General features: G+C 43.7%; 1 protein-coding gene and 1 long non-coding RNA gene across 3 annotated transcripts; one reads left to right on the forward strand and one right to left on the reverse strand.

Moving 5' to 3' along the window:
• Nucleotides 1-10461: 10461 nt before the first annotated feature.
• ccdc3b (coiled-coil domain containing 3b) lies at nucleotides 10462-19991 on the reverse strand. The gene is made up of 3 exons (XM_004545105.2): nucleotides 19202-19991; nucleotides 15508-15682; nucleotides 10462-11931 (listed from the first exon to the last, which is right to left on the reverse strand). Exons 1-3 carry the CDS (start codon nucleotides 19558-19560, stop codon nucleotides 11638-11640), a joined length of 828 nt encoding a protein of 275 aa, XP_004545162.1. The 5' UTR covers nucleotides 19561-19991; the 3' UTR covers nucleotides 10462-11637.
• A 1038-nt stretch (nucleotides 19992-21029) lies between these two features.
• Nucleotides 21030-23025, forward strand: LOC143418746 (uncharacterized). 2 transcript variants are annotated; one of them, XR_013098761.1, is made up of 4 exons: nucleotides 21030-21165; nucleotides 21257-21393; nucleotides 22273-22329; nucleotides 22455-23025. It is a non-coding gene; the product is annotated as an uncharacterized LOC143418746 (long non-coding RNA). The 2 variants fall into 2 exon arrangements; XR_013098760.1 differs by having other exon boundaries at nucleotides 21037-21165; nucleotides 22452-23025.
• The last annotated feature ends 1265 nt before the right edge of the window (nucleotides 23026-24290 follow it).

A 24290-nucleotide genomic window follows, 5' to 3' on the forward strand; every position in this document is an offset into this window, starting at 1 on the left:
AAAGCCTTTGTCAGGAGGAAAACACAAGCAGTGCAAGAGAGATGAGGTATAAAATCATTAGAGAGGTTTTTTCTACAGGTTTTGCACATCTATAAAGGACGTGCGTGGATCAACGTGGACATCAGACGGGATCCGGAGAGGAATTCTGAGTTGCCTGAGGTCACAGTGGGTGTTAACTCTGTGAAATCAGTGTCCGTGTGAATAAAATTTTCAGATAACCCACTTTTACTCATTCATTCAGGTCATTAGAACAAAATTGTGCTTACGTTAAAGAGCAGCCACTGAAAAGCCTGCAGAAATGAGAGCAGCTCTTGTTCCGTTGGTTTTAAACACACTGCGGTCCGTGTTCACTACGCGCTCTTTCTCAAGAAAACCGGCTCGAGCAGACACAAAGGACATTCTCAGCCCGTTACACAAAACCATGCACATGTGCGAAATTTAAATAAATAATTTACTGCCATATTGAGATTATTGTGTTGAAATCTGGGGCAACACAAGACCTCTCTACAAAAATATGCACAATTCAAAAAAGACCAATAAGGATAATACATGTTTGGTATCATGAACACAAAAATACCTTTTTGAAAAAATCTGTTATAAAATTCATGGATTTGGTCCAATTTAAGTTAAAATTTATTTTGTCTGCTGATTCACATTATGTGTATATACATGTGCTGTTGTATAGAATAAGAATATCATTATGTAGGTGATATAACAGAGTATTTATCTGGGGGCAGCACTGGATAAGCCACTGCTTCTTTCCTGCTACCTCTCCAACACCTTCTCTTTGTGTTGTACAGACCATTTTTATTTGTGTTTTCCATTTTCTGTTTGTTTTATTGAAATTGTAATTGTTCTAAAAGAAAGAAAGAAAAAGAAAATGACTGCTTGTGCATTCACAGACTGCAGGTCTGAAAAGCTTTTTCACAGTGACCAGTTTAAGTTCTGGTGATATGTTCAGGCTTATTTTACAGGATAAGTGTGTGCAGAAGGTGCAAGCAGTGCTGTTGATTGCACTAATATTAAATCTGCTCTGACACGCTTAATGACTCGTGCCAATATTTTTTTTAATTGCTTTAAAAAAATAGCATTCACAGCTGTGTTTTGTTTGTGCCGTGTATAAACTGGGTTTGGATAAACATTATGACTGGGATTTAGAAATTAAGTCAAGATAGGAAAGATAGAAAGTCTAGGTTTGAGTTGCCAAGTATTGGAAAAAGAAAAGAAAGGCTCTTGAAATGTTTGCTCTCTCTTAAACACAATGGAAATCATGACCTGGTTGCTCAAAATCCACAAACCTTCTTCTGCAGAGTGACACATTGGTGGGTATAGTTTGGTGGTGGGGGAAAAAGCTCCTTCTATGACAAATACAACCTCAAAAAGGAAAAAGATATATATAATTATATGGTGCAGGTCAAAGGTAAACATTTGGCACTGTGGGGTAAGCTGTCCCTTTAAGCTCTGCAAAAAATCTGATCCACTGATTTCTAAAGCTGTAACATCCAGCCTACAATTACTCATGCCTGCAATCAAGTGGAAGGATCCATCACTCTTGCATAGAAAAAACAAAACAAAGCAAGAAAACAGTCGACCCACATCACAATACTAAATCAGCTTCAAATCCTCAACAAATCGCTCACAAAAAAAAACCAAGAAAAAAAACCTGTAAACATCTGGAGTGGAAAATATGGCAACGTTAACGCAAACTCCCCCAACTATTAGATAGAAAAACAGAATAGCATTACTAACAACAAACACATGAACTTGAATTCCTCCTGTTTGCCTTATGGACCCAGTCAGCCACCCAGACAAAGAAAGGAATCAGTACATACAAGTGCACCCAGAAAGAAAGGAGGTAAAAGTGGTAAGAGGAGAAGAAGCTAAGTGGGGGAAAAAACAGTTATCAGTGAAGGTTAAAGCAGCAGCTTACCTTCAGCCAACTGGTAGAGGAAAAAGAAAGAAATACAAAGAGTTGGAAAAGAAAATACCTCCAAAGAAGATAAACTGTTTGTGCCCCTGAAACGATTTCTGAAAGAAAGATGTGTGATTTAGTCAGTAAATGCAAACATGAGAAATTATTTCCCCGAGTGAGCAAAATCCACATACTCAAACGTGAGACAGAGCCCATTCATGTGCCACACGTGGACACATGGACAGACAGCAATGAAAAATCTCCTCCCCCTTTGCTGAAAGTACAGCTGGTTAAGTGTAAGGAGATGTTGAGGAAATGTTTGTAGATGTTATTGTGGTGGCAATGAAAAACTGAGAGACAGAGCTGTGTCTCAGTGTTTAGCCTTTCTAACAGTATTATCATAGATTTGGATCAGTCAGTTAGACCACTGTAGTCCTTAAAAAGAGTGCAGACATTCATACTACAGAGAGGATGGCTGTTACCTAAAAAATTGATATAACCACCATAATATCACCTGTTGGTTTGTGGACGCCTCAATTATTTTAATCTATGTCAAATATTTATTTATTTATTTTTGTTTTTTGGAAGCAGAAGTAATAAGCTAATGCTAGTTAACTTGGTTAATCCACAGTCACAGAGGCCTAGAGACCAGTCGTCGACTCCCTGGCAACCTCCAGTCTTCTAGGAAAAATATATATTCCACAGCCAGTTGGTGAGTGGTTTCTGCCTGTCGCCTGGTGCAACAAAACAAAGCCTGATTGAAATTGTTTTGGCTGCTAGCAGATTGATGCTGCCACCCACAGTTTGCATGAAAAATGCCAACATGTCTGCAAGCACTTGTCACGTACTCTCTGAGCTGTAGAGAAACTTGTGAAAGGTCAATGCAAACTGGAAGCAAAGAACGTTTGCCTCCCTAGAGAATGTTTGCAGACGACTCAGCATCCTCTGTGCAAACTACAGGTGACTGGTGATCAAGGCTTTTGCAAGGAGGTATTCATTGCAACCAGTTTTAACAGCTGCCAGTAATCTCTGACAACAACTTACCAACTAGTTGGGTCACTTTTTTTTTTCTTTTTGCCTGTCCCATTTGGTTCTTTAGCCGTCAGAATTGTTGTCTGAAGACCAACAAGGATACCCAATGGATTTACTTTGCCAAATGGATCATCACGGCCTTGCCGTATTGGTCCATTTGATCGACCTTTGTTGTTATTATTTATTTTATTTTATTTTCAGTTGTAAACCAAGGGAGAAAGAAAGATGAAGGAAAAGAAAAACAGAAGGGAAGAGGGACAGTGAGAAAGGGCACTTAAAAAGAGAAAGAAGAGAAAAAAAACTCTCCTGGATCACCTGTTGAGAGAAAAAGAAGAGAAAACAAGCAAAAAAGAAAAAAACCAGAACAACATACTAAACACAACAACATCACGTTAATCTAGCTAAGTGTAAACAGCAGTAAATATTAAATATTGAATGTTGTTGTGTAGCAAGCAGGACCGACAGCGCACAATGTGCTTGGAAATAGCAGCCAATAGAGGTGTAGTTTATGTCTATGAACAGTGAACACCCGTGTGCACACCTGTGTGGATCAGCGCGCTTGTATTCAAAAGGTTTCCCCATGTAATGGTCTGCTAGAGGAAGTAGAGAGCCATAGCCCCGTCCCCCAGGGCATGAAGCAGGCATGGAGGAGATCCAGGCCCCAGACATCCAGAGGCCCCAGAGTGCGAGAGCCCAAGGAGGACCACTGGAGGGGCATCCATGCCACCCTCCTGGGAAGAGCTGAGGAGAGCCCCAGATGAGGGGTCACCCAGTAGCCACGGAGCAGAAGCCAGAGGGGGCTGCAGTGGCATGCCCGCCGGTTCTGCTGGCAGCCAGCTGTGCCAGAGTGAACCGAGCCGCAGGCCCAGAGGCTGGAGGCCCGAGGGCCCCCTTTACCCCAGAAGAGGCCTGACCGAGCAACAGGCACCAGGCCCCGCCAAGTAGTCACCGGGAGTGAGCTGGTACATACCTGAGCGCCCAGCCCCGGACACCAAGAACCACCAACGCACCGACCCCTGAGGGCATCAGTTACCGGCAGGGAGTGTGGTGAGGGGAGATAGGCCTGGGAGTTTCCAGATAGGTGGAGTGTAAGACCTGACCTGACACATAGACACAGACAAACAGGCACACACAGATACAAACATGCATTCCCACCCTCATGCACACATATACAAATACTCAGCACTCACCCAACGTAGGGATAGACATACATGGACACTGTACACACAATCACACTCCCCAAAAAAACTCTATATCCTGGGTCCAGGTACCCTCACCCCTGGAGGGGGGAAACGGCACCTAGACCCAGGAGATGTTACCCTTTCCCCTTGGGGTGGAGGCAAGCAGACCGCCCCAGGCTCTGCAGCAGCAGGGAGGCCCCGCATCCCAGATCCCAATCGGACGGCCAAAACCTCCATCCAGCCCCCCCACCCCGATGGCCAGCAGAGAACAGGGGTGTGTGAAGACCCCAAACCTCCCTCCTCTCGCTCATGTGTAGTGTGGCTGTGTGTTATTCTAAGGTGCATTTAAAACACGGGCGAGCATGGTGGTGCTGCCAGAGAGCAGCAGGTGTTAGCACAGCCCCTCCCGAGAACCCTCATTGTCTACATGGATTTAAAATTGAGAGGTGGGCACGAGCACCAGAGGTGGGGTTGAATACACAGACCGTCCACTGGACGCCGTTAACGTGCCCACCCTCAAGGCCCTATATGTATGTGTTATGAGAGTGTGAGTAATGTGGATGTCTAAGTTGTGGAATAAAATTGAGGCACAGGTGGCCAGAAGGGGATGGGGGGATGCCTCCCCTGCACCCTGGTGACACACCCGCATCCCAGTAGGTACCCACGTCCTTCGGCACCCACCAAGGCAAGGGAGCCCAGGCCCATCCAGACCGGGGTCTACGGCAGCAGGACCGCCCAGCCCCACAGGACCTGGGGCAGCCCACCCGACCCCAACGCAGAGGAAACTGTACCCACCCTAACATTCAATCATCTCCCAGACTGCACAAGACAGTAGGCACCCAGGTTAAGTTTATTCTCCACCTCTCCCATGACTCTCCCCCACCTGCAGAGTGGACTCCTGCAAGGATGGATCAAACTCCTTGTCAGTTGAAGAGCCCCCTAGTTAGGCCGATGCGCCAGAGGCCCCCTGCGCCAGGGCTGAGCCCCTGTGCACCCACCCGCCCACATCCTCGGCGACACACCAACAAGGACTGAAGCCCCCAAGTTCCAGCCAGAGCCCTAGCACGGAGCCCCACGCCTGCCCCGGATCCACTCAGGGGGCAGCCTGGCTACCAGGGCAGTAACCTACGTCTGCCCTCCCCCAGGCCTGCTGCACGCAGCCACAAGGAGAACACCCTCTAAGAGCAACCAGAGCCACTAACCAGGTTATGACCACAACCCCTGGGTTAAGCCCTCCAGGGATAACGTCCCTAGGGATTCTCCAGACGCCCTAAGCCCATCCCAACCTCCACATCCACCACAATGGCGAAGACGGGAACAAACCACGACCTTTGGTTATTGGGTCACATTTTCCCCAGTAACCAAAGGTTCCCAGAAAGCCACAAATCAAGCTTTACACCTGTGTCTAAGGGGTCTAAGCAGGAAGTATCCATATACTCTATTACACATGAAACATAGCGCTTACAGCCATTTATGTTGGCTTCCGCCTGTCATTCAGGGTGGGTATACCTAGCATAAACTTAGTCCTAATAAAATGAATACAATTTAAATTCATGATATATATATATATATATAGGTCCCTCATCCAGCTCGAATGACTGTTTATTCCGGGGCTGTGTTTGTTGAGCCAGCTGCCCAGCAGGTAGCTCAGTTAGCCGCCCAGCAGCCACTAGCTCTGTTAGCCACTCAATCGCCACCTCCATTACAGTCACAGCCAGACCTATTAGACACTTGGTTACAATCCATAGCTCAGTCAATAGCTCTGTTGGCAAGAGACTCATCAGCTTTATTATCAGCTCAGCCACCTATTCAGCCACCATCTTCACCAGCTCCGCCTGTATTACAAGTCAAGTCCATCCAACCGGAAAAGCACTGTATTTCACCTGTTCATGTCAAGCAGAGAGACACACCACATAACGCAGTTGTCAGTCCGCAACAGCTGGCCAGCCCAGAGACTGTGATGCACTCCAGGGCCTCCCCAGAGGCTGGGTCCCAGCCCCCGGCCGACTCTGGACCCCTGGAGATTAAGAAGCCAGCTGAGGACTGTATCCGGCTGTCGCTGCCCGAGCTGGGTCAATGCTCTGTGCAGCTGCAGTCTGCCTTGTGTTTGCCAGAGGCCCGTGTGCCTGCTGGTTCTGACCCGTACCTGCCAGAGGCCCGTGTGCCTGCTGGTTCTGACCCGTACCTGCCAGAGGCCCGTGCGCCTGCTGGTTCTGAACTGTGCCTGCCAGAGGCCCGTGCGCCTGCTGGTTCTGAACTGTGCCTGCCAGAGGCCCGTGCGCCTACTGGTTCTGACCTGTGTGTTCCAGGGGCCCCGGTACCCACTGGTCCAGAGACTGTTTTCGCTGGGGGGCCCGAGGAGCCCGTCCAGCCTCCTGCTTCGCCTGCTGGGGGGCCCGAGGAGCCCGTCCAGCCTCCTGCCTCGTCAGCTGGAGGTTCAGGAGAACCTAGCCAGCCTCCTGTCTCGTCAGCTGGGGGGCCCGAGGAGCCCGTCCAGCCTCAAGACTCGTCAGCTGGAGGTTCAGGAGAACCTAGCCAGCCTCCTGCCTCGTCAGCTGGAGGGCCCGAGGAGCCCGTCCAGCTGCCAACTGCAGCCTCATCATCCTCGCCAGCTGCAGCTTCATCCACGCCACGGGCAGCAGCAGCTTCTTCCACGCCTGCAGCGCTACAGTCTCCGGCTTCCACGCCGTCGCCTGCTGCAGCCTCATCATCCTCGCCAGCTGCAGCCTCCGAGCCTTCATCCTCGCCCGGTCCAGCTTCGTCTTCAGCATCGCCTGGTCCGGCTCCAGCCTTCATGTCTTCAGCATCGCCTGGCCCGGCTCCAGCATCCTCGTCAGCATCGCCTGGTCCGGCTTCTGCTTCAGCTTCGCCTGGTCCGGCCTCTGCTTCAGCATCCTCATCAGCTGCCTCGTCTGGTCCAGCCTCTGCTTCGGTCTCGTCTGGTGCTGCGACGGCCACGCCACCTTCGGGTCCCAAACTGCCGCCTCGACATCGGCGGTCATCTGCCAGGCCGCTGGTGGAGCGTCATCGTCAACATGGACGACCTCCTAGACGCCGCCGCTGCCTTCCGCGCGGTCGGCCTCCAGACTTGTGTCATCGCCGCCGTTGCCGTCCGCACGGTCGGCCTCCAGACTTCTGTTATCGCCGCCGTTGCCGTCCGCACGGTCGGCCTCCAGACTTCTGTCATCGCCGCCGTTGCTGTCCGCACGGTCGGCCGCCTGAACAGTTTCCCTGTTGCCGCCGCTGCCGTGTGCACGGGCGGCCCCCTGAACTGCCTCCACTCCGCCACCGCTGCCTTCCGCTCGGTCGGCTTATGGATCTGCGTCGCCGACGTGGCCGGCCTCAGAAGATGAACTGTCCTGGACTTCTGAGCTGTCAGCCCCTGGGCCGGCCTCCTGAACTGTGTTGTTGTCCTTGTACTCCAGCATGTGTGTTTTTGTTTTGGACAATTCCCTCGGTCCGCTGGAGCTTGTTTTGCTCTGTGTTGGTCCCTCCGTCCTGGGCCCCCGCCGCCCGCCCTGGGTTGGTCGTTTGTTTTTGTTTTTGGCTGTCTGGTGCCAGCCCTTGGAGGGGGGGTACTGTCATGGTCCTGGGTCGTTGACCCAGCGTTTTGCGTTTTTTCTGATCTGTATTAGTTAGGGTTAACCTGAAGTTTGGTGTATTGTCAGCCCTACCTGTGTCTGTCCTTGGTGCTCTGTTCATGTCCCCGTGTTGTGTTGTACATCAGTCTGTTTCCTGTTTTATTTTGAAGGCTCGTGTTCTGGATTTCCTGTTCTGTTCTGAAGGTCTGTGTCTGTTATTGTGTTCAGCTTGTCTCCTCCGGTCCCCAGGTGTATTAGGTTCAGCTGTTCTTCCCTCCTGTGTGTGATTACCTGATTACCTTGTGTGTGTATATTTAGTGGGTGTCGGTCTGTGTTCGTTGTCGGCTCGTCTGCGTTCATCCATGTATCACTGCGTTCCTCCGTGTAGCTCTGCATTCTATGGTGTTTCGTTCCTGTCTCTGTGTCTTTCTGCCCCGCACCCCTTTTGTATGGTCTCAGGTTTGTCTTTAGTTTCTCCCAGTTTAGGTTTGTAATTGCTCATGTTGAGTTGCCTGTTTTTGCCACCACCACCACCTTGTAAATAAACATCACTCTGTCATCAGTTCGCTGCATCTTGGGTCCTCCTTTTCCTCCACACCACACGGCTCCCTCCGCCAGCCGTGACAAAACGATTAGCACATGAGCATTGTTGCTGTGAATAAGTGAATAACTGCGCTGTTTCTCACTATCTGTCAGAAAACCACTTTTTAACTTCAAACAGCTTCTTATTCTGGTGCAAATATGTCAGACAACAAACATGTGAGCAAATGTTTATGTGGTCAATACTTGAGCCTATCCCACCTGTAAAAGGGTGAAAGGCAGGGTACACCCTGGACAGGTCGCCAGTTAACCCAACCCCATTACCTGCATGTCTTTGGAGAAAAAGCCAGAGGACATACAGAGAACTGTTACCTCACAGGTTTTAATAAAGTTAATTTGAAACACAAAGCTCTGGGTTTCTTTGCTCTAAAGGAAAAACTGCATACCCAAGGGCCAACCCAGATAATTATCTACAGAAACAACAAAGTCAGTGTTAGGTTCTGAGGCTCAGAGTTAAAAGTTCTCTGCAGGACTTCTTTATGTGAAGCAGTAACAGACTGCTAAGTGTAAATGCTTGAGAAAATCTGAACTGCAAGGTGGGGAAAACAAAGAATAAAATGCAATAACCAATCAGAAAATATACTGGAATTATTAATATAAAAAAACAAAACCAGAGAAAAATAACAGCATTTAAAAAGGAAAATGGGGCCAGATAAACGAGCCGTGTTCACAGAAATGCCAGGTCCTGTCGAGGTGGACCACCACTGTGCAAACGCATTGCCTGACATCTGTTTTGCAGCTTGGTTGTGCACGGTGGTTTATGTTGAGAAAGCGGTGTGTGTATATCATCTTTGGCTCAGATCCATGTGATCTTGACAGTTGGCCGCAGGCAAGGTTGTCGGATGCGATGATTTCACAGGGAGAAGAAAGAGTCAACAAAGCAAAGACGAGGAGTGTGGATCTAGTCTCTTTCTTCGCTCAAGAGGCCACGTGATGCTTGTGAAGAAAAGCATCATGGTCTGGTTTACTGCAGAACAACAGAACTGCAAGAGACTTCCTGACATAAAATGTGTTTGAAATGTGTCCGTTTTTCATTTCTCCTCTGGACACACAAAGAGAGGGGGCTTCCCCCCGTTTTATGCGACAGCAGCATGTGGAAGAAATTTGGTTCAGCTCTCTTGGAAATTTTGTTGAAAATTTCATCTGCCAAGATGATTTTGCATTGTATAAATGTTCATTGTGAAAGTTCACCAGATTCAAGGTGGACAAAAGTTTGAGAGCAATGGGTCAATGCAGGGTTGATTTATTTTTAGGATTGATGTTTCTTTTGGGGTCTGTGAGAACTTTTGATTTATTAGCAGCGAATCACACTAAATATGTTGTGTATGCCAGAAAGCATTTATCATTTTTGACTGGAAAACACAGAAAGCAGGAAACATTACGAAATGAAATCATTACCACTCTGCAACACAGCTCTTTCAGTAGTGGCTTTGTTCTGCTGTTTGGCTACATTTATTAGAAAGTATCAGTGTTGCAGATGAAAAGAACTTAGGAACATTAAACTCGGTTGGACTTCTGAATGCAGTCATGTCAGGAAACGAAGACAAAGAAGCATGACTGCCTTAAACTGTTACATGAAACCTTTTTCTTCTGCTGCTGATTGGACAGATCTGGAAACAGATCCAGAGACCAACACTGCAACGCTGACTTTTTTCAAAGTTACAGTACTGTGCAAAAGCTGTGAGTCAAGCCTCATTTCTTTATATTTTCCTTCCAAGGAGCCAGCCTTTCTTGTCATTTTTAATTTAGTTCAGGTTTCCTGTAGGTGTTTTTCTTTGGACATTGGCTTCTTTTTCACTCATTATCAGCTCAGTCTTTGTACCTGACCATGTTATGTTTTTTTTTATTCAGAACTGGTGGAATTATAAATGCAGAAAAGTACCATCACATTTTCATCCATCATGCAATAGCATCTGTAAGGCATCTGATTTGCAACAGCTTGATTTTTTCGGCATGACAAAGATCACAAATACACTGCTAATGAAGTAAAAGCAAAAAAACAAACAAAAAAAAAAAAACACAGGGAAACTCTATCAGTCATGGATTGGCCTCCACAGAGCCCCACTCGGTTTTTGGCAATGTGTTGAAAAGAGGAAAATGATGAAGCATAAAGATCTGATTGACAAATGAAATAAAAACCTCTGACAACTGCAACTTTCTGTAAAAATTAATTTATTCCAAAAAGCTACAGTCACTATTACAAAAGCTATTGTATCGGCGAGGCAAGCCAGGTGTTTACATTGTAGAGAGAGCAAGATCATATCAAAAGCAAATACAGAATGTATAACAAAAGCAACCTTTTTTTTTCTGACACAGAAAAAGCCAATCCCGTACCATGCCAGGCTCACTGGCTGGAATTAATGGGTGCTCAGCACCCTGTTATATACGAAAATGACACTTTGATTCAGTACAAATCACAGATTAATGTGAACTTGGAAAAATGCACTCTTGGGAGAAACCCCCCCACAAACAAATACTGAATTTAAAAATATTTTTCACACCTTATTCTTTGGTATATTTGTTGCTCCTCGTAAAGAGAACTAGATCAATATGCAGGCCTGTAACCACTTACCCCACACATGCTTATTTTAGCTCACCAGCTTGCACAGCCAGTAATTGTGAGCATCTGAAGTCAACCTAATGCCATGCACTTACAAACTTCTGAGTTAATAAAAGGTTATTTATACCTCAGCACTCGCAGGAAACATAGGATCATTTAAAACAATACATGCCACACTGTCACATATCCTCTCAAAAGTCAACGTTTGATTTGAAGAATTTTGACAGCAAAACCAAGAAAAAAAAACAAACAAATTCTAAAATGTATACAATGCTTGTGTCCAGCACAGAAACAAGAAATATCAGATTTAGATATTTCATTTCCAATGTTTGAACATTATCTCCCTGTTGTTTGGGCATTCAAAAGCTTTGAACTATGAGCTTTCTAGTAGTTGTTTGTGCGGCCACTTGAAATAAACTGAAACGGTACACACTGGTATAAGTTGTGGGTAGGTTAGGTGACAGTACAGTCGTGCAGAGAAACAATGATGTCACTGGCACAGATCAACTGAACCACAAACTAAAGAGTGAGGCACTAAACTTTGTTGCATGAGCAAAGCAGAGGAATCATCCTGCGGGTTAAAATGAATGCTTCTTTGGAAATAAGGCGAATCTTGTGGAAGACATGAAGAATACAGTGGCTTTCATGCTTATTCAGAGTTCTTAGATCTTTCTGTCACCTCGCCCAACATTTCACTTGCTATTGTTTCAGTTTGATCTGCCACTAATGCTTCACAGAGAGCACTTCTCCGTTAGTTAACAGGAAGAAGCTCTAATTTTTTAGCTTTTTGGAGAGGGCCTTTTTAATCGGCTGGTTCTTTTGGTCCTGGGTCGTGTCCTGATCGGGGTGACTTTGCGGCTTCTTCGATTCGTAAATCTGTTTGAAGCTGAGGGTTTGCTGCTCTTTTGTTGTTTCTCGCTGAGCCTGGCGTAGCAGACGTTTCATGGTCTTCACCTTTTCCCTCAGGTGGCCGTTGGCTTTCTCCAAGGAACGCACTTTCTGGGAGAGGGTCCTCACCCTCTCTTCCTCCTCAAACAGAGCCTTCTGCACGGTGGAGCACAGCAACTGCGAGGAGAAGGAAAACAGAGCCAAATACGTTTGTATTACCTGAAAAAGCACGAGATGTCTTACACTAGGTAAACGTGAAAGGTTACAGTTAATCTCTCATTATTCCAGTGTTAGCCTTATTCTGCAGGCTTTCCCACAAATTTTCATCCTGCGCTGCAACTTGAGTGAAATCATAGTTGGCGCTTTATCCCACAATGAATCATGCTAAATGCTAGAGTCAAGTCAAATCTCTCTGTGATACATTTAAGATGTAACACCTACTAGATCTGTTGCTCTTGATGCCAGAATCTAATGAGAGAATCATTCATGTTTTTAGTGCCAACAGCTCATAGGTCTTCCAGTGTTTTAGCTTTTGTATAAACAGCAGAGAATTTCTCGCTGTGTAACTGTGGCAGTGAACTGTTTTAAGCATTATCGTGTAGCACAAGTCCCACTCTTTATGTAATACTGTGGGCAACGGTGCAGCTCTATAGCAACTAGGGAAAAATTGTTACACAACATACTTTTCCCATTTCAGTGAGACACCACTGTGAGATGGAACCTGTGACAGACATCCAAAGGCCTGGACCATTCCTGGGTGAAAAAACGAGCTCCAGATGCTTCAGAATGCATGCCTGTCTGCTTGAGTGTGGATTTCCGTAGCAGATCCTAATGCTTCCACACGGGCCAGCATGAAACACTGATGTAAATTCTCCTTCATCAGATAACCACCACTCATGGTTTTTCAGGAAATGTTAAAAATGTGCTGCCGGCTGCCTGCCCACATCGCTGCTTAGTACATTACTTCTCGTTATATTAGCTGTGGGTTTTGCCCATGTGCTCTTCCATATGTCCCAGAGCGAATTCTGTGGAAATATTAAACTTTACAATGCAAAGAATGAAGTTTAGGAGCTAAAAGAAATGTTTTATGAAGCATAAAGTGTAAAGTGGCACATCTATGTTTTTGCGCACACGTTCAGTTAGAGGTGGACCAAAAGCAAACCTGCTGAACCTAGAACGGCGCCATGGATGGATTAGATGATAGCAGCTAGTGCGAAAAATTCATAAGTGTAATTCATCTTCAACATACTTTGTATTAAACTGTTAAAGTCTTTTGGGAAATGAGCTTGGAGAGACATGACATTCAAATTTGTATAATCAGGATTTGGGAGATATGGTTTTTCGGTTAGATAAACATCTCTCCTGTATGACACATGGTGTCAAACTACAGTTGTAAGGATTTATAAGAACGACGGGAAAAAAACTTTCAGCTTCTGCAAAATTTTCTAGTTGATTGCCATCAAGTGAAAAACTGATAAAATTAAGATGATTTAATTACAATTGTTAATTATATGTTTGTTTTTAATATCTATTTAGATTTAATGTAAGGGACAAAATTTGTGTGTGTTGTTTTTATTTGTACACCGACTCCTCCTACACAATAAAGAGCTGAGCAACCAAACTTGGCACACAGGTACATCTTAGGCCCCCAAAGGGCTCAATTTAGTGATTGTCATGTCATCAGGTTGCCTGGCAGACACATACGAGTGTGCTAAAATCAACTGTTTTTGTCTTTGCGTACGTACATTACCTCAAAAAAGCATCGTATCATTTTACCTTCACGCCTAACAGCAAAAACCGGCCAAACATACTGTAGCTTGGGCATGTCGTAGTGCATTAAATATATTCTGATGTTTAAACCCCAGAATGGCTCAAGCTCAACATGCAACACTGTTAAAAAGATCCTGCCTGCCTCTTCTGTGAACCACACTTTTCTTCTTTCTTTCTGCATTTTTTCTAAAGTTTCTCTAAAATGCATCCAACCAGCACAGACAATATCCAGGACTTCTAATGTGTCTGATCTAAATCTGTTTTAACCTAATTACTGAAGCAGTGTAGGATGATCTTGGCACAGAGCTTTGAATGTCCTTCATTAAACCTGGAGATCTATTCCTGAAGACTACTTAAAGAAATGACAAGAAAGCTTGATGAGAGAGTTCAGGGTGTGTTGAAGAATAAAGGTGCTCATAATAAATATTGACTTTCAAGCGTGTTAAAGTTTTTGGTGTGTATATTGTATTTTTTTTTTCCAGATGTCTCAATAAATCACTTCCCTATGTCACATATTCCTAAGAAAATATAAAGAAATGAGAGGCAGCTTGAGACTTTTGCACAGTTGGACCGTATGCAACCTGAAGCTGCGGTCTTCCTACATTGTGTGATCAGTGTTGGCTCTGTGTCCTATCACTGGCTCAAGACTGTTTTTGGCCCGTTAACACTAATATTTCACCATCAGTGTGAGAAACAAAACTGTGGGAAAATCCCTGCTTCTTAAAATAATGTTTATGTTACTAATAACGTTTAGTGTTAAATCACAACATGACGTCACCCCATCTGATTTACTCCGGTTAACACTGGACTATAAGATGCAGGACATATTATCCAGTCTGATTTGACTTCAGGTCAACTGTCCAAACAGCGGTCGCTGAGTAGCACTAAAAGCAAAGTCTGTTTTTATTTTGCTAGAAGGAAATTTAATCACCAGAGTGATATAACAAAGCGGCACCGATATCAAGACGTCACTCTGTAATTATAATCACAAGCCGGATCAAAAGAAAAAAAAAGTTTTCCATTAATGGAAATACAAAACTATGTTTTCTTTTCTTTTTTTCTTTTTTTTTAACCCATGGCAGATTCTTTCTTTTATGAGTAGTCAGCAAATGAAAACCAGACAGGAGTGAACTGATCTGAACCGGGGGGGGGGGGGGGGGGGGGGCTTATGCCAAAAGGTTTAAATTCATTAAAGGAGATAAAAGAGCAGTGAGCGGCTGGAAACCCCTTCAAAACTGACTCAGTCGAGGTTTAGGAGAAGCACGTGTAGACACAAACATGCTTTAATCATTTCAGCAGTGACAGCAGGGGCGTGAAGCGGAGACTGAGCTGGTTCATTAAGGTCATGTTATAATCTCATGTGCATCATTAGAAGCATTACAAGAGTAAGAGTGTGGCACTGCTACACCACCAATCTGCAATCATGAGCTTTTTTTTGTAGAAAATGGCCACTTACTTTATGTAGCGACTTTATTCAGGATTCTTTGTATGTTTTTGTCCTTTGTCCCAATTTTTATCTAGCCCAGTGGTTCTCGAGCCACTGCAGGGATGGCACGTTTGCTGATGCTATTACGCTAACCTTCATTTAAGTAAAGTTCAACTGCTGGATGCAGGCTGTAAATTGTGGGGTGTGAGGAATCAACCTTTGTCAGCCCCTGAAACGAGGCGTGCCAGAAAAAAGTTTGAGCACCGCTGATCTAGCCAAACCTAAAGAAACGTGCTTCTGGTTTCCCATGCTGTAAGAACACATTAAGGTCCTTTGAACAGGATGTCAAACTGAATACTTTTCACATTTACCACAATGCTTGTGGCTATCATGTCCTATAGTATACTTTTTTGCCTGAAGTACTATGTGGGAAGCCACCAGAACTTGCAGCAGCTAAATGAGAAAAACACGCCCCTTCTCACTAACTGGATTTAAACAGATGACTTCAAGAGAGTCAAACATCAAGTCTCTCTTGGTGGGTCTGAGTATCTGCATACCCGGCTGTCCTCCTGAGCCTCCCACTCCGGGGTAAAGGTGTGGACTTGAGTTCCAGGCGTGCAGTTGGAAAACTGGAAGAGGCTAGCAAACATGCGGTGATTCTCTGCGGTGTCGATAAAGATGGGGTCCTGAAAGTTCACTCCGTGGGGGACGATGTTGTAATTCTCATCCATCCTGCATGACAGAAAGGGGAAAGAGTCTGTTGATACAGCGACGAGCAAGAGTGAAATGTGGGCTTTCAGTAAAAAAAAACAAAAAACCTCAAATGTGTGGAAACAAACAGATGCACGCAGACAGAAGAATAGATTGTGTAACATTTAATTATCACCAGAAGTCCACTCAAAGCAAATAAATGGACTTGTGCAAAAATCGCTATAAGCATTTTGCACAAGTCCACTCAGTCAATGTTTGTTTGTTGTCTGAGAATTTAGGCATTTAGTATTTGTATGATTTTCATATATACAATTTCTTTATCTGGGGGAAAAAAAGAAACACATCTCTAGAGAATTGTTAACAGGTCTTGTTCTATTTTTATGCAAATTGAAGCATTATGCGGATGACTCAAACCAGCGAATGACAAGCCAAAGGCTTTTACAAAACATGTTTCATATCTTCAGGAAGTCTTGAAGCAGTGGGTTTCCATACATCTGGATTCCATCTCATATCCCTCAAGGGACATCAAAAGTTTGGCTGTCCCTATAGGAAGCTGTGTGGGTGTGTGTTGTATATGTGGGTATCTGTGTGTATGTTGAAAGAGCGAGAAGAAAGCTGATGTTTTGCTTCAACAGAAGATGTCAAAGGTGAGATGTAATCACAGTCACTGTGAGGTCTGAAGAAATGAAAATCCTTTTTCTTTTTTCTTTTTTCACAGAGTATCGGTTTAGTACATGATCGAGAGTGCAAAAGCAGCATGCGTACTTCAAAAACCTTACTTTGAGTAAAAGTAAGTATAGCTTTCTCCTCCTTCAAGGCTCGGTGTTAGGTTACCTCATTTTTAATGTAAAAGTTACAAATCCTGAAAAAAATGAACTATAAGCTAAGGTTTTTGCATCGAACATATGGCTAAAGCAGAACACTCAATCTGTCTCATTTAAAGGTCCCGAGGGAGGTCTTCAGTTGCATTTTTCTCCATGCTCAGCTCTGTCCAGGGAGCTTATACTCATGATTGATTGGAAATACTATTTTAGTCAGAGACTATGCTTTTGGGGCTTTTGCAACAGGAAATGAACATCCACTGGAGACTGTGATGAGAAGTTTTCAGTTTGGACTTGATACTATAGTGTCTGGGACTTGATGTTGTACTCCACTAAAACTAAACTGATCTGTTTCAGGTTCAGGAAACAGGAGGTGCCTCGACCTCGCACATAGCAGAACATGCAAACACAATTTGTTTAAGCCATATGTCATCTCCCATCTAAACCATTTGATTTAATACTCTCTAAATATTTGGTTGCTGTGGTGTCAAACACCACACGAAACTGAGACTAAAATCTATTTCTTCTTTTTTTTAGGGTGCTAAAAGAATCGTTGGAAAATAAATCGATTTGCTACATTTGCAATCACCAGGAAACTTAGTTGGATTGTTTAAATATGTAAATATGAAGCTACTAACAGCATAACAGCATATGGCTTCGAATAATCATCCTCTCACTCACCAGGCCTGTGCTTTCCAGAAGAAGTAAAGGGTGTTCTTCTCCCCCACTTTCGCCAAGTGCACGCTCACAGGGGATTTTTGGATCTTTCTATTGATGCTTTATGTCTTGCTTAGTCACACACTTCCTTTGACTTTAGGAAATGCTGCTCCTGGCCAGCCAATTAACCCCCAGATTGCATCACCCCCTGTTAAACTGTAAGGTGAAATTTTCAGGCTTTGTTCTGATCTCTGCAATTTTTTTTTTACATGAAGTTACGAGTCTTGCCACACACTGTCATTTGATATGTTGTTATGACAGTGTAATAACTGTTCCCATCCCAGTAATTACTTGGGTTCTTGAGCTTTTTTTGTTTTTTTAAAAAACCATCTGTTAAAAGCAGTACACTGGCAGTCTTTCAATCCTAGATGCCCTGAAGTTAAAGGAAAATGTGGGCAAACATATTTGGGGGTTTTCCTCCATTATATCTTTGGTAAACATTGACAAAGACCACTGTATTGCTTTACTGAAGTAATCATGGCTTTTTAATTATCTTCAGGTCTCCACTTAAACACAACTCTGTTGCGACTTGCTCTAGGAAGTTTCCGATAGCGGTCACCTGCCCCGATTACAGGGATAACATCCGGATGGTTTTCACCATCGCAACAGGTGGACGGCAAAGCTGTCCCTGAAGGTGTGATTAACTCAGGCTAGTAAAAAAAATCATATGAAAGTCTTTTTGCTATCACCACTCACAGCAAAACACTATCACACATGTGCACGTAATTCTGCATATATGAGGTGTAACATGTGCTATAAAACATTATTGTTGTTGGCTCTGCCACATACCCTCATGTGGGACAGACAAACTTTAAACTTGAGGAATGCATTTTTAGTACCCCTCTCTGAATATCCTGTCTCTTCATCTGTAAGGCGTGTCAGCACACGCTCCTTTTGTCAGGTGACACACTGGTGCATATATGGAGGACAAAAGGTGGTCGTATTGACCGCTGGTGTGCTCATAACTCTTCAAAAATTCTTTGTAATTTACCTTCAAGCTCTTGGAAATGTCTGGCTCTGTAATTACACTAGCTGGAAAGCAACAGACGTTTCCTGAGCAACAGTGTTGTTTCTGTCCAACACAGACATTTAGGAATTAACTTGTTGCATACTTTTCTTTTCTTTTCTTGTCTTTTTTTTTTTAAATCTGGAAATTGGTTGGTTATTCGGCACATTAACCAAATTTGGGATGGTGTCACAGACAGATAATGACTGAAAGAGAATATGCTGTATGGGGGACAGGTGCCAGTTATCTGCCTTTGAGTGAACTTCGAGTGCGAATTCACTAAATCTGTCAACAATACTTTGTTTCCATGACAGATCTCAGCACAGGCCTGATGAGGTGCTGGTTTTCATTGGAAAGAGTGCTACGTGACATCTGTGGATTTTGCATTATTCACAGAGAATAAATCACATCTGCACTTAATGAGGATGAAGAAAACTTAAACCTGCTAGTGATCATTATTTTTCATCATATAAAGCAATGACATGGCTATTGACTAAACCTTTTGTTCTTCTATTCTTTAAATATTTAACTGTCTCTTGTGTCAAAGAGGACCTAAGAAAAAGATGGACAGGTAGCCAACTTAGTCAGGTAATCATCTTCTGATTCTCATGTACGGCAGTCAAATGCACATTTAAGCGTCTTTTTGACCTGTAGGAGATCATCTGTCAGGGACAAAACACACACTGCATATTTTAGTGTAAACATATAAAATCCTTAAACGCTGTCTCCCTTTGTCTATATTTCCACATTGAATATATAGGATGTGTGAAATTAAATGCAACATTTGAGCTAAGCATCTTGTACAGGAGGGCCCGATTCCTAGTGTATCGTTTACAGTCTTCTTACCAAATTAAACTAGGCGCTTGCAACTTAGGTGAGCATGGTGTTAAAGTCTTAGGAGTGAAGCTTAACTGAGACTGGCATCAAATCAGACTACAGCTATCTGTTATCACGCGTGATTAATGCCATACCAACTTTATTCATCTGTGAGTTCACCTTAGGAAGAAGTAGTAGTTGTTGTCTTTGGTGACGCTGTAGGAGAAGCAGGGGAAGTAACCGAGGCCGGTGACATTAAACCTGGAACCCGCAGGAACCTCCAGCATGCTGCCCCACGCCTGATCGCACAGGAGCTCAATCTCGGCGGAGAAGAGCAGGTCAGTGTCGTGCTGCCACGGCAGATAGTTATACACGCTGTACGACTCCTTGTGCAGCGCCAGCACCTTGGCAAACACGATGATCTCGGCCAGCTCGGCACGGCACGCTTCCGTCTGCGGTCTCCAGTCATGGGGTAGCTGACACCCCCAGCTCCCCTCGGGACGGACGGCTGCAAAAATAAACGCCAAAATAATCCACATGTTGTGACAACGAGGAGACAACCGTGAGTCAGGGAGGCGCACCAAGGCGCGCAGTGCTGGTGATGGATGAAATCACTGAGGGAAAAGAAGAAGAAAAAAAGCTGCAGGGATTTCGCTACAGGCGCATACTTCCACCAATGCACAATTAATATTTAGTTTCAGAGTAAGTTACTTAGGAAAAAATTTTTTTTTGAGCAACAAATTAATCCCGTGTATCCTTCACCGTGGTCCTACTACTGCCTCCAGCCACAATTCTTTGCAAGTGGACCAGCCCATTCACCTCAGCATCCCCCTGTAAAAACGCTGCCTCTCACCTTTAGGATGGCAGCAGGAGGAGCAAAGACAAAAAAGGTGCTCTTTCAGTTTCAAACCTACATTTTCCTGTGAAAACACAATAAAGGCACCTTCAGTGCTGGTAAACTCGGGTATTTAAAGCAGCAAACCCATCGTGAAATCCCAGCAAACAATAGAAGATTACGGGTTTTAATTGAAACTCACTAAAGAAAGAATAGTGGCGCCCTCTAGTGACTATCCGCAAGATAGCAGAGGTAGAACTGGAAAAGAGTTGATAACCTATACCAGTTGCATGTCAGTGGCAAATATCCAGCATCCATCTATCCATTAATCGTGGGGACCGCAGCCTAAGAAGGAAAGCCCAGACCTCCCACCCACTCCAGCTCATCCGCGGAAACACTGAGGCCGAGAGTCCTGGGAGGCCTCCCTCCCGCTAGGACATGGAGGGAACACCTCGCCTAGGAGGCATTCAAGTAAGACGAACGTTCCACCCCAGCTGGCTCCATGCGATGTGGAGGAGTAGCGGCTCAGATCTGAGTTCCTCTCATTTACATGAATTATGCGGATAGTTTTATAAATGTCGATGATTTTACACAAACGAACCCAGTGTGGTTACAGAAATCTTTAGATGGAGTCATAATTGCTCTGAAAGATCTCTCTCAATCTGACGCATTGCTGTGCGAAGTGTAATTCATTTACAACTGTTAAAGTTGTATAATGAGAATTCCCAGTTTTGGGAGTATTTCCTATTTTCATTTCATACAACAGCAGCTTCCAAATGAGTTCTGCACAAATCCTGTATAATAAGGAAAAAACAACTGCTTTAACATAAATAGAAACTGATTCAGTCAGAGTAAATTTGTTTTTCTTTTATAACCTTTCACACACTATTGAAGAATTGCAGATTTGAACATTAGGTTTTAAAGGTCCATGACTTAATGACCTTCTACCACAATAGCTTCGTACAGAGTCAGTTAGACTGAGTCGCTCCTCAAACAAAGCTACTACTTTTTTCTCCTTTGGATAACTTTTATGAAGTGTTTGAGAATATTTTATAACTCTTAAACCTTTCCGAGTATAGCTCTGATGTGCTCCTTCGCACAGTTCTTACTTCCCTGTCGCTCTGCAAATCCATCAAATTCTTGTTGTCCCTGTGGGATGGTGGTGGGCGTGGGTATTTCTCAGGTAACAAACACAAAGTAGCAGCACCTGAAAGGGGGCACAGTATTCCAGCGTATGACAGTCTGCAAGAAGACATGGCGGTAAAGCTGCTGATTGTGATGCTCACGGTCAACTACATCTGTGACGGAGGTGAAATGTTTTTACGATAGGACAGAATATTTACATCTAGAGGAAATTCGGTGTTAAATTAATGTATCTGCCTCACCTGTTTGTGTGGCAGCACTGTTGAGAAAATCAACAGCGTCTGACTTTTTGCAAAAAACAAGAGAGGAGGAACCATCAAGGTGTTTCCCCGGAGGCTGCAGCAGCACCGAGCTCAGTGAGGCTGAAGAGCTGATAGACGTGAACGCAGGAAATGTAAGTAAGGAGGAAAGTGCCACAGATTTACGCCCACACTTGTAGCTTATGCTTACTTTGATTTTAACAACTGCTTCTCTGATAGTAGACAATACAGACTATTTTGGAACTCTCAGCACGAAACGAGTGAAACATCTTCACGTGCTAAAATGTTATTGTTAGAAAATGAGCTGAATAACCAGCACATTTCAGATAAGGGAGTTTAAGGGAGATAAGGGAATTTATGCTGAGACATTCTGTACTAATTACTGATGCATTTCCTTTTCATTGTTTCGTTTTAAACTGCATGTAGAGTGTATGTCATCTACAGATCTTTCACACCACAATCCTCTCTGCAGTCCTCAAAAAACAAAAAACAAACAAACAAAAAAAAAAACCCAAAACAAGTGTAAATGTCAGTAGCTGCAGACACTGTGAAGAGAAATATTTTAGGTAAAAGTAGGCCATGTCCCCATTTGGCCAGATGGACTTGAGATTCTATCCACACGAAAATAAACCTAAAGAACAAAGACAATGCCCAGAAACTGGACTCCTAAGTTGAGAAGCACTCCTCTGTTTAACCGGCATAATGTGTAACTTAGTCAAGCAAGGCACTGAGACATGTATCATTACCGTGTTCCTGCATACCAGGCCTGGAATCTGAAGACACCGCAAAGCCCATTAACACTGACTTTGTTACTTAGTGCATTTGCTACACGTATCAGATAACCAGCGTGAAAGCCAGCAGAGAGGTGGAATGTGATTAAGTGGGCTGTCTGTCATGTTGTACACTTGGGTATTTGTTGTGTTGCTTTGCATAAATCTAACCCATACAGCATTATTATTATTAACAGAGACCTCTGCTAGAGAGAGCTCATGAATATAACAACTCATTTACAGGAGGAGAGTTCCAGCCTGCGGTATAATGGAGATGCTTCCCAGAAGGACATAAACTATGTAAGCTGTAATTACTTGAAGTTGAATCCTGCATTTATTATCCTATTAAAAAGAGCAAAATTTTTTTACAATTCACAAGAGGTTTGTGAGTAGAGCCTGGCTGAAATACTGTTGTCCTGTAGCAGAGCCCTGGGAAGGAAACTGTGGTGGATGAAGGATCTGGGATGTAGCGAAGAGAGAGCAGAGCACAAGATGACCGTGTTGTTATTGGACAAAAGGAAGCTTGGGTTTGATTGATGATGTTTGATTACACCGACAAAAAAAATATACAAAAATGATTACAGCAGAATATTATCAGTAGTCTTTAATGAAATACAGCATAGAGGCATGACATATTTGACTAATTTTGCATGTTATTACCAGATACAGATATGTGTGCACTATTGAAAGTCAAGTCTTCAAACCAATAATCATCTTTCACGCCACCTTTGTGTTGTGTTTCTCAGCTCACGTAATTTTTCAGTGTTGTTTTATTCCCTCATAAACTGAGATCTACAACTGTGGTCAGAAGTTTACATATACTCATCATGGGCTTAAATGTTATGGTAATTTGGTGCTTTTAATGTATTCTTTAAATTCTCTTATTCTTATTCTTTTGTTTTCAAAGTGGAATAATTGTAAAGGTGTAGTTGAAGAATGTGGAGGGAGCCCTCAGCCCGATTTGCAAAATCAAATAAAGCGTGCACATATTAAGCAGCAGCTTTAGTTTACCTCAGTTTTAAAAATAACACATTGACACACTGCAAAGTTTTAGGTTTTGAAATAAAGAAGAGAGCTTCTTTCCACATTGAACAAAGGATCCACAAAAGAAGTTTCAGGGGTTTAAATGTACTTAATGAACTGATTCTGATGCCTGGGGCTAGAAATGATTAATCCCAAGACTGAAAGTCAAACATCTGCTGTGCACCAACCAACCACCCTCAGTGAGATGGCTGGGCTTAGGCTGAGCTGTTTGGCTCAGGAAGGAGTAAATCTGGAGTCCAATTAATGGAACAAGACCTCAGGTGTGGTATACAGACACTTTCTATTTAGAAAATCTGTCTATAAATGAGAGCTGATTTACTACTGTAGCTACCTTTGACAAAACTGGGACCCAGTTAAGATGATTCAACTGCAACACAAGACATATTATTCTCTAAGGTTAAAAAAAAAAAAAAAAAAAAAAAAGAGAAGGAAGGGTTGGCTAAGGGCTTGAAGTATCAGGAGAGCTACTCTTACAAGAAATAGAGTAGATGTAGAGATAGATACACCGGAGTACCGAATGGACTTTCAAAAGACAAGTCAGTAGTTTGTTTGTTTGTTTGTTTATTTTTACAGAAAACGTGTGATATATACAAAGTGCAGAGCTCCAGGAATCTGTGGGGGAAGAAAGGGAGAAGTCCACATATGAATGCTCCTTCGCTGTTTCTCCACACTCCTCGTCAGACACTCATACTTTTTGTCCCACACGCACTTCGCCACTCAGCCGCTCTCAGACAATCCAGGACAGGAAACAGGAACAGTTCCAGGGGAATCTATATACAGGAGAAAATGGTCAGAAACAAGTTAGCGCTTTGCACAGAATAAACAGGTTTCAGGCGAGCTGATGACAGAATAATAATCAGTCTTCGCTTTACGCGCAGAAATTTGTCCAGATTATTTGATACTACGTAGAGGAGATGATTAATTATTCAATTTATTTACTTTTTTTTTTACACAACATTATTTTGAAATTAGTCTATAATTTAGTAGATGCGAATTAGCCTAGCTGTTTCTTGCTAGCAACACCCTATTTTCCTGCCTTTCCTGCGACAGACTGGCGACCTGTCCAGGGTGTACCCCGCCTTTCGCCCTATGCCAGCTGGGATAGGCTCCAGCGCCCCCCGCGACCCTGAAAAGGATAAGCGGAAGCGAATGGATGGATGGATGTAATGCTGCCATGAAATTGAAAATGAAGTTATATTTTTCATGAAACAGTAAAA

Source organism: Maylandia zebra, linkage group LG5 (genome assembly GCF_041146795.1).
Source record: "Maylandia zebra isolate NMK-2024a linkage group LG5, Mzebra_GT3a, whole genome shotgun sequence".
Classification (NCBI taxonomy): Eukaryota; Metazoa; Chordata; class Actinopteri; order Cichliformes; family Cichlidae; genus Maylandia; species Maylandia zebra.